The following is a 10,651-nucleotide window of genomic DNA, read 5'->3' on the forward strand; positions in this document are numbered from 1 at the left end:
AGTTACTGTTTGAAAGCACAGTTAATTGTGAAGCTGTGTCCAATCCCGCAATTGTGGGTAGCTTGGCTTGAAGGCAATGTAATCAAGATTGTTTGAGTGGGAGTGTGCACCACTGTGTCGTGTATTTCTCGAGATTACCTTCAAGGCCCTTCGCCGCAGCCAGTCTTTCTTCGTCATTATGCGTGCCAGCCAGTTTTCGTTGCGTTAGTGGGAACTTAATACCTTCTCTTCTAAACTCCCATCGTGATTCCGAGGAATTTATACGCTTGAGTTAGTTTGCCTTACCTTTGCTGTTTTGTTCCGCTCCACGAAGGAGCAACAGCGCCGCCTGTTTCTTTACTTAGCGCGTACGGCGACGCTGGATGTTGAAAACAAGTCGGTTCGCAAGCTAGTATCAATTGTCGAGCCTTGGCGCGCCAGTAAACACGAGAACAAAGTTCATTAGTGTTCGACTGCTGGATATTCGCCTCTCCACAAAGTGTATCTTTTAGTTTTTCGCCATTGTTTTTTGTACATTCACCCGACCAAGGTGGGAGTGATGTGATGTTCAAGGCGCTCTAGCAGGAACCTAATACGCCTGGAGCGATGTCGCGCTGGTTCGGTGAACCTACAGCTTTAATTCGAACCACCATTCCCTCTAATCAACTCCAAAAATTGTAGTTTTTCGACTATTTAGGCAAAGTTTCCTTATCGCGGCCTGAGTCCCAACGCTGTTACGTCACAATTGAAAGAAGAAATGGGGATTGTTGCTTTACACAATCGCTCAATAAGACCATGATAAATATTTGCTGTAACCAAATGACTGTTTGGTTAGGCGTAAGATGACGTGATTTCGTTCAGTAAACTCATCTATCAAAACTCATTTCTCAGTTACGGTTCAGGTAGTTTCCCAAATGCTGCTATGTTGATGACGTCACAACTGAGCTTTATTGTGACGTATTATGTGTGCACAACGTCAGAGCTCCAAAGAATATGCGAGGGTTTCCGTTCGTCTGTGGGCGAAAGTCCGATTCTCCACATCGCGTCATTGACGTATTTCGAAATTAAAGCGAGCAATTTCCCCAATGAAAAGAGCAGTGTAACATACCCGGTTTTTCGTATAGGTGGAACCGTGCGTGACTGCTCTGCCCTCCGCAAGTCATGGATTAGTCACACCGTTACCTGGCTCTTACATAGTCAACTCCTTCAAAATGAACAAGGCCACATGCTGCCCAGAAACCAATTCAATGACAACGTTCGAAATTAAACACGTTTTACTGCCAGTGAATGCAATCAAGTGAAAGTGAACTTACCATTACGTAATTGTTATTGCGCAAAATGCCCTTAGGCTTGCTAATCGCGACAAGTCAATTATTTGCTGACTACTGCTTTACTAGACCATAACACAACCCGTTGGTGTTTAACATTGTTTATATTTCAGTGAAAAGAACAGTCACACTACACGCGTGGGATCGCTACACAGTGATATTAAATATCAATTTTTTAAGTGCTTGGCGGGTCAAAAACATATAAACTAACGAATACGCATACCAGAGGGAACCACAATTGCGTTCAATTGGTTACATAATATTACGTAGGCCGTGAAACGCTTGTTTGGCTGACAACCAATGGTTTATCGTCCGTCGTTCATCGATCCAGAATCATGAAGTCAGTGGGAGAGGGTTTGAAACGATTTTTTTGTGCACGTCGACGAACAATGGAACGTACGTTACGAATTCAAGAATATCAAGGCCACCCCCTCCCCTGCGGGACAGTTTGTTGATAATCTGCGCGGAGAAAAGTTTGTTTATTCACAAGTGTTCGTATTAGATGATACACGAATTCTCACCTGCTGACGCTGCGGTTCGGTGATTCCAGCCGCCGCGAGATCAGCGTTGACCACGTCAAAATTGGGGCCGAGCAAACTTGCATAGTGTTCCTGTGAGATGAGATTATTAATAGGGGTTCCGGAAAAAATAGTAACTTAACACGACTAAAATCTCACTTTACACCGCTTCATCTTTTGTTCGAGGGACTTTCGGTCGAACGAAGGCAAGTTGCGCTTTTCGTGCAGGGCGGATATCACGCAGAACACCCGAAACGTGATTCCGTTATCCATTGAAATCCCCTGAAACAATAAACGACATCTTGTTGCTATCGACCTGTCTATTTTCGGTCACCCAACAAATAAACGCAGGTTGCGTTTTAAAGGTAATTCCGCAAATGAACCGGGCAAAACCCAACACATATTCCCTGCTGTGAACGTTCATTCCGTGTCGCAAGCTTCCACTTCAGGCACTAATAAAGGAAGTCATTCTCGCGTAATGCGTCCGGTTCTATGATAAGCGCAAGTAATCCGAAATGTCTCGTCAAACGCATTGGTTCGCGTAAATTTGTTCCAGCGCTTGGCGATTAATTTCTATGAAGTTATGTTTAGGTCCCAAATGAAAGGGTGGATCGCGTTAATGTGAATGTCTTTACCTCGAGAAGTTGCGAATTGTCAACGAATTCCAGCTCAGGATCAAGTTCAGCCAGTGCTTGTCTCAGATCGCACTCGTCCACAGCCGGATCATCTGTAGGATGAAGTTCCTGAGGCAAGCGATTACATTAGATTGCCACCATCGCCTAATCCCCCAATCTTTCCAAGGTTTAATCAATCGCTATGCAGGAATGTTGCGGTAGGCTTTATCACCATGTCACGAATGCTAGTGGTTGCGAAGAACTAGATTTCCGGATATGTTTAATATTACTGAATGTATCGCTTACGGTATTGCGCAATATCTTTTGAACGGATTGTTAATTACCCGAAAGATTGCGCTCTGCTTCCGGATAAACGGTTCCAGTTCCTTCCTTTTCATGCATTGTTCAACTTCCTCATTTTCGATCTGTTTCACTAAGCGACCGCACAGTGCTGAGAAAAAAATCAAGGTGATCGAATCAAAAAGAATTTGTACAAATTTAGTAGTAACGTAAGACTCCAGATTTGTGCGTGGGGCGACGGGGGATTCATCGCGCGCTTACCTCGAAGGCTTCTTTGTCTCGATTGCAGTCGCTTTACTTTGTCTCTCAGATGCACTAGCGTCACCTTGCGGTCTCTTACTTCCATTTGTGATTCACACTGGAGGCGCATGCGAGGTGTGAGAAGTGCAAGTACTTCTTTGTCGGTCAAGGCTAAAAAAATACATAAGTAGTGCATTTAATGTATCATATATCTTCTAAGTAATTTTTTATTTCTTATTTCACAGCGAATGTTGAAGTATACCGGATTGTTTTCACCACAAAATTTAAAGCCTTAAAACTACAAAGATACTCCATTAAATAAGCACCTTGCGAATTAACCGTGTTTTCGTTTGTGTTATCATCATTTTCCGAGTTTTGCGAAGTGGTCAATTTTGCCCCGAAAACAGATGAATTGGATTTTATTTTCGCTTTTTCTCTCCTTGCTGCCGCGGCTTCAATAGAGTCTGCGAAAGTTCTTCTGGCCACAGTAGCGATTGTTTGCTTTACTTCACCTGCAGAAATTTAAGGTTTAATATTAATTTTACGAACATAAAAACGCTTCGTTTCATCCTTGCTATCCATAAATGATGCATTTGTTGTAGTAAATGTGAGAAAGTGCAACTTTATATTGTTGGGCCATTCCAAGTTGAGTTTCACGCCATTCGCTGCGTACGTCTTCTTTTATTACTAATTTTAATTTAAAATGTACTGCTCTTCTGGCATAAAATATACGTGCTGTATTTTTTCGACGTTTCGTCTGCCATGCGGGGAGACTTCATCGGGTATTGATACCGCAATTTCAAAGTAAACTCAACTAAAATATGCAGGGGCACAAAAACAAAAAAGGACACGTTGACACGGCTTGTCAGATCGTGCAAAAACAACAGTTATAACAAATTGTTATAAACTGCCGGAAAACACACTGTTCTTTGTCGTTGACGCATCCACTGTTTTTGTGAATGTGAAGCGACTCAAAAAAGAGCCGAATTTTAGTGTGAGAAAAACGTTTTGTCGCACTTATGTCAAGGGCCGCGAAAAATATTACTGCTTGATGCAGTTTACAGCTCTGTCAATTTCAAAACAGCTTTGCCACATATGTCATTAAATTTTCAGTCGAAATTATCTGTTAAACTGATACCTTTTGTGGCAATAATTTGCATTTGCAAGTCCTCAATGTTTTCCTTAATTTTCTCCAACACAAAACGAGTTTTGCCCAATTCAAATTTTGGGGTCCCGACCTTTGTAAACTCGTCCAGTGGCTCTGAAAAGTAATTTTTGAAAAACAAAATTTAGATATTATTGTATGAACTACAAAAAGGTTTGCAGAGTTGAGTCATTAAATGGTAACAAAATGTACCCTCGTATTCGTTGTTAAAATGAGGGATAACCTCGACTTTTAAGCTAAACTAACCGTTTGTTTTTTTTAAATCTTTTTCCTTTCTTTTCTTTGCCAGGTTTCTCTCTCGATCTCTTAAACTTTTCACCAGAACGTACTTCTCGAAAATTCGTTTGTACAGAGGTACACGGTCCTCTCTATTGAATTCACCAATAAATCAAAAATAAAGTCACAATTGTAGGATGTTTTACATACATTCTTGCTAACCCTACCTCACAATGCAGTAATGCTTTAAAATATCAAGAACTTCGTCATCCTTTGTGTCCTCATCACTGGACGATTCATTCTTATCGTGATTTCTAAATTAGAGAAAAAGTTGCAACAAAGTGAATGTTAGATAAAAATTATAATATGTATTTTATACGTATATAAGTCCAAGGTATAGGTGGGAAGTTTCGTGTGTTTAACATGTACCTACCCTTTGTTGGTTGTTTGTCCAAATGCAACTTTTTTGCGCAACATTTTCTTGGATAGTTCCTCCCAGGTCGTATTATTGTAGGCTGTTGGAGGTTCCGAAGGTATTGCACTTTCTGATTTTGAGGTTATCTTTTAAAAATAATGTTTTTTTTGGATTGTTGCTGACGACTGCGTGCATGATTGGTCAGTATAACTACATTATTTTTTAATACACGTTTAATATTTCACTGCTCTTTATATAGATGTGTAGGTGTATTGATTCTTATTGGCGACCGATTCGACTTTTAGTTTTATCAGTGCCCATGTCATTTATTTGTTTATTATACATTCGTGTAGTAGTTTCTTTTTGCGTAAAATACAAATCATTAGATTTATTCCAGAAATTTACGAACTTTAAGGGTATTTTAATTTGTCACATTTCAGCTCAAATAAAACCGACCAACCTTGGTTTTGGCGCCAACTGCTTCCACCATGGTCTCGGGCTGATCCATTAACCTTCTCAGCTCTCTCGCACTTGAAATGCTACTAGAACTAGCGCTCTGCAAAATCACCAACATTGATCATATAAGGCTACCAACAATCCCAGGATTATTGATCAATGGCGCGCTTGTTATCTCAACAATCGACCCTAAACCCCTGGTATACGAATGAAAGCAAGGAAACAAAAGCCAGTGGAGAGCAGAAAATCTACTTACTGCTATTTTGTGTCCAAATGCTGTGGCATAGCGAACTTGGGGCATTGTTTCCGGGGTCTCTTTTTGAGTTACCTTCAGTAAAAAATCATCAGCTAACTAACCAGCGAAACAAATTGTGTCATGAGTATCGCACCTCGATTGTAGAAACCTTGGAAGGGAGATGTATTTCTACAGTAGATTTAGACGATTTTTCTTCCTCCAGTTCTTGTTTCGTATCTTTGACCCTGTTAATTCAAAAACATTGTTAGTTTCTGGTAGTTTAAGTGACATGCATCGGTCTCACTTTGATGAAGGATCAATATCTGTATCTTGCGAAGTCACTGTGATATCTAAAATGAAATTGATTAAAAAATTATGTTTAGCTTTTCATCACAGCAACTTTTCGTCGACATGAAAAATCCAATATGACAAACCTGGAATTAATGGCGGGTTGTTGACGTTTGGAACAGAAGGAAGTTGTAAGATGTTTGGGGACAAAGATCTTTCGCTGCTGGGTGAACTTTGTCTTGAATTTCTCCCACTTCGACTAGCTTCCTGTTTTATTGCCTTCAGCTTTTCGCGCTGCTGCTTTCGCCGAGATACCCTGTCTAGATCGCAAGTAACAGTTTATCGATCCACATGTAAAACGGTGATCACATAATTTAATGAATAGTTTCTTTCGTATAAATATCTTCCTGTGATTTCGAATTCACAAAACTGTTTCAGCCCAATTGAACTGAAATAATCTTTCACAAGCTCTTAGAGGAAGGTTTTTATGTGCCCACGTTTTGCTGCCCTATAACACTGAATAATTGATGCCGTTTCATAAACTGGCAAAATGTAACATTACAACAGACTACAATTCTATAGAAATACCTTTCTTTTGTGGCGTCGGCGTTTCAACAGGTATGTGATGTGTCGTAATTGGCAGATTTTCCGGGTTGATTGAATTAGCTGTTACAATTGAGCCACGTGGACTGGTTATAGCAAAATGCCAATTTTTTTGGAAGTCTTCAACACGCAAATTCTAAAACAACAAACAGTGAAAATAAGTTTTGAACATATTTACCAGGGTATCGACTCTCTATTTTTTAGGCGCGTGTAAAACAATGCACTTGCGTACGCGAGCACTTGATCATGCAAAATGTTACAGGATTGTCACATATGCGGCCGTAAACGAAACAGTAGGATACCGAAATATATATTTGGTGATACTTAGATTACGTTACTAAAGAACAAGTATTGTTTTGACAATATTCTTTATAAATATAGATTATATGAAGTTGCATAGTTAAAAATCCCATACAAACTAACCCTTTTCAAAAGGTCTAGCTCGTTTCTTTGGCGCTTCTGTGTCTCCAAAATATTGTCTTCCGTTAACGATGATATCCTCAACTGCCTGTTTTGTGTGAATGGGCTCCTTGGGCGCGTAGGCAGAATATGGCTACGTTGTATCTGCAATCGTGAAAGAAGTCTATAACATTATTTTTTTAATTATTAACTATTTTTTGGGGGTCTGTAATACATGTAAAATGTGCCTGTATCTTGATATAGGAAGACAAATACAAAAGAAACGTTTGAAACATGTTATGTTGTGTACTTTATGCGCCAGTTTGTGGGTGATATCTTCATTGTAAATCAGTTTAGCCTAAAATAAGATTATGATGCATTTTTTATTCAACATAAAAATAAATTTGCGTCAGTTTGGAGCCAACAAACCTCGAAAGGCCTCGGTGCATTCCACAATCTGTTTCGTTTCTTTCCAGTTATCGACGACACTGAACTTCCATCAGTGGAAAAGTTGGAATGTTTATATAGTGCAGTTACTAATTTTCTTTCCGAAACGTCAACTTCTGAAATATGCCTGTCGTTTTCGAACGTTTTCTGCTTTAGAGTCTGTCGAATTGTAAGAATTTGTAATACAAAGGCATTACATACGTAACTAATAAACAAAACATACTTTTAAAATATATTGTCCTTCGTTGTGCAACCACAACTGCTCCGCCTGAACTATTTCGTCAAACTCCAAATCAGCTCTGGCTTTTTCCAATAACCGCGGTAAAACATGGAGGGAGAGAACTCCTGAGGAAGATGTTGGAACTGGACTGTTTCTGCACAGAAAAAAAAACGCATTGCGCCATAAGCGGCTTTTTTTTTATTTCAAATACCTTGGTGTGGACAGTTTTCCTATCTTTGCTGTTTCACCCCCCATTGTATATTTGTTAAGGGTCTCGGTAGTTTTTAGTTTAACTTGCTGCTCAAAACAAGGTGCATCTGCGATAAAAAATTAACCATTTGTATGCAGAAGATTTCATCGTGTTATTATCTTGAATGTAATCGTACTTAGAGCTTCCGCCATTGCTTGTACCAATGCTGGGAAGTTCCCCCCTCCACGGATGTAAGCCTCGGTCACATAAGGTTCGTCAGGAAATTCCATTAAATCCTCTTGCAAATTGACATCTTTTGAAAACTCTTCTCCAATCGACTGCAGCGATAAAATGTATTCAGCGATAAAATTACGAATACATACTTTAACCTACTTTTATGTTCAATCGACGATCATGATGCGTGAATTATATCGTGTGAAGAGTTTACATATAGTTTTTTTTAATTCTTATGAGTTATGAAACCCACGTTATAACGTTTTGTTTTTTTGGCAACAAACGCAAATTATTTTTACCTGCAAAAGTTTGACGTCCTTTTCACTTTCGAATACGTTGTCGGATAGAACATGTTCATTAAAACCAAACCTTGCAAAATATTTTAAGGCTCTTATGCTTCCACCATTCTGCAAAATAATAGTTCACATTCAAAGATTTTTCCAAAGACAGGCATTTTGTTGTCTACCTCGATCAGTCGTTGCAAAAGTCTCGCAAAAATGTACAAATGCTCATCTCGTTTTGAAAATAACTCCAAGTTTTGTAAAAGAATCACTTCGTTGGGAAATGATGAAATGCATTGTTCAATTCGCTTTCTTTCCAAGTCATTTTCTTCTAAATCTGTATTATTGTAGCATAAGTGGTCAAATACTTTGCCATATAATCTCGTGCTATATAGCCATGAAGGTTATTTACCAGATAAAGACCTTTGCTCCACAAACTTTTTGAGCATTTTCAGATTGCCTCCAGAGTCGACGTATTCCATGAACGTTTCCGCACTACGATGTCTGTTGTCATTTTCTAAGATCCTTTCAAAGCTCTCCATAATTTTCTCATGACTGGCTGTCGCCCTTATTTCATCACAGTAGTATTCCAAGATCTCTGTGTTCCCGCCCATTTCCTCAAAGCGTCGTATTTCGTCGTCGTTCCTCCCTATGCATTGTATTGTTGCAAATATTTGCTGACAAAAACAAGTGAAAATGTGGTTTGAAGAATGTTTAGCTTGCCTTTTGTAAGCAGAACCATCAACATATTCATATCCGTTCCTGAACTTTCGATTTCACTGAACAATGTTGCGAAATCAACGTCATCTCCCAATTTCTAAGCAAAAAAGGGTTTCGTTGCTATTTTTTGCATAAGGAGCCACATACAGTCCGTATTAAAGATTTGTGTAATCGACTTTTTATAACCCGAGGGTTTTCTACAGCAGTTGTTTTTAGATCACCTTGGTTAGATCAGATTGTTTTTTCAAGCTTTCCCGCAATAGTTGTTTGATGTGTTCTCTGTAAATGTCAGAGTATTCTTGGATGAGATTTGTGTTCACTCCTGACTCTTCTAACTCCAGTAAAACGTTCGGGTCAAAATTAGATTCCAAATACTCCTACAGAGTTTATACAGTTTTTATGAAAAAACGGCACATTTGAGAGTAGCCCACTATTGTGCTCCAATACTCGTTTGATTCACTAACGAGTGAGCAATATTTACAAGCGATTATACTGTTCATAGGGTACAAACTTTCTTACTTCTAGAGCGGATCCATCACCGCCTTTTGAAAGAAAACGTTCATACAAGTGTGATGAATACTGGTAAACCGTTCCAGTCAACTGTTCTGGATCTCCTGGTGGCAATTGTGACATATTTTGATAACTGCTGCAATGAGTATGAGATATTTTACCTGTCATTTTGATACGATGGTCAGTCGAACTGGACAACCATTTAAGCGTGGACCATGAAAGATCCTCGTTTGCAATTCGAGCGTTTTGGTGATAAATTGAATAACCACCCCCAATACGAACTGGTGCTTGGTAATGTTGACTACATATAAAGGAACAATGCTTTGGAATCAACGTATCCGACAAAACTTATTACTAGACTAACTAAATTTATATTTGTTTTAATGACAAACAAACTTCCAAGGGCACACTCGTTATTTCATCTTACTGTGGCCCCTTTCTGTGGAAACAACCATTGCACAGTCCGATGCGATCAAATGCTGTTGAAATATCGATAGGTGTTCGATCCATTGTGTTCTCGTGAAGCTGAGCTGAATCGCTCAGAGCAATAAACCTGCAGATACACAATCACAAACCAAGTTCAGAAACAATAAGGTTTGCTTGTGTTTACTACAGCATTCAACAAATCCATACTCATGAGGCAGCGAAGATTGGTGAAGTTTTGACTGCTTCGTTTTCATCGTTTCACTAGTGTTGGTTTGATCTTTATTACTTGTTGGAATTGCGTGAAAAGACGACCTTTCCAGACTTCGGTTTGCCTTAAATAAACAAATCTCCTAACAACTTTGCAAACTCACCCATACTCATGCTTGTAATTTAAACAATAACATTCTTTACCTTTCTGGGGTTGGGTATGACCCATGTTTCACCTGGGTCTGGAAAATACCCATTAACCCATCGTGAATAATCTGGTTTCGTCAGTGGCCCTGTCATTTCTTGGAGTACCTTATTAAATATGCAGTGTGTCATCATTGCACGGTCATAAAACATTCATCGACACAAATGGTAAATTTGTTTAGTTAAACCCGTACCTTGTATTCATGTTCCGATATTTCACCGGTTTGTTTTCCAAGCAAACGACGGCGAGCATTCCAAATCGCTTTCTGGTAAGATGTATTTTGCCATGAAGCAGGAAAGCGGCCCAAATCTGAATGTTTCATCTTTTGCGCAACTCAGCCTATAACTGCCTCTGTGACTAACTTATACAACATGCGTGTTTTCGCCCAGCACTGAAATTACACATATCGAATTTACTCGATCGATCTGCCATTACTTCGTACATGAAAACAAGAA

At 39.2% G+C, this 10,651-nt stretch overlaps 1 protein-coding gene across 1 annotated transcript; it reads right to left on the reverse strand.

Annotated features, from left to right (window-relative positions):
* Positions 1 to 1,267: 1,267 nt before the first annotated feature.
* Positions 1,268 to 10,510, reverse strand: LOC145911954 (uncharacterized). Its single transcript, XM_082999383.1, has 31 exons — positions 10,390 to 10,510; positions 10,196 to 10,303; positions 9,992 to 10,116; positions 9,786 to 9,911; positions 9,550 to 9,659; positions 9,368 to 9,459; positions 9,070 to 9,225; positions 8,852 to 8,945; positions 8,563 to 8,777; positions 7,810 to 7,951; positions 7,626 to 7,740; positions 7,427 to 7,577; positions 7,186 to 7,362; positions 6,781 to 6,921; positions 6,343 to 6,493; positions 5,901 to 6,074; positions 5,771 to 5,816; positions 5,621 to 5,711; positions 5,488 to 5,559; positions 5,236 to 5,331; positions 4,794 to 4,921; positions 4,588 to 4,674; positions 4,391 to 4,512; positions 4,118 to 4,240; positions 3,306 to 3,491; positions 3,001 to 3,150; positions 2,784 to 2,890; positions 2,461 to 2,568; positions 1,985 to 2,107; positions 1,829 to 1,918; positions 1,268 to 1,766 (listed from the first exon to the last, which is right to left on the reverse strand). Exons 2-31 carry the CDS (start codon positions 10,289 to 10,291, stop codon positions 1,641 to 1,643), a joined length of 3,720 nt encoding a protein of 1,239 aa, XP_082855509.1. The 5' UTR covers positions 10,292 to 10,303; positions 10,390 to 10,510; the 3' UTR covers positions 1,268 to 1,640.
* Between the last annotated feature and the right edge of the window lie 141 nt (positions 10,511 to 10,651).

This window comes from Ascidia mentula, chromosome 8, assembly GCF_947561715.1.
Source record: "Ascidia mentula chromosome 8, kaAscMent1.1, whole genome shotgun sequence".
In the NCBI taxonomy this organism is placed as follows: domain Eukaryota; kingdom Metazoa; phylum Chordata; class Ascidiacea; order Phlebobranchia; family Ascidiidae; genus Ascidia; species Ascidia mentula.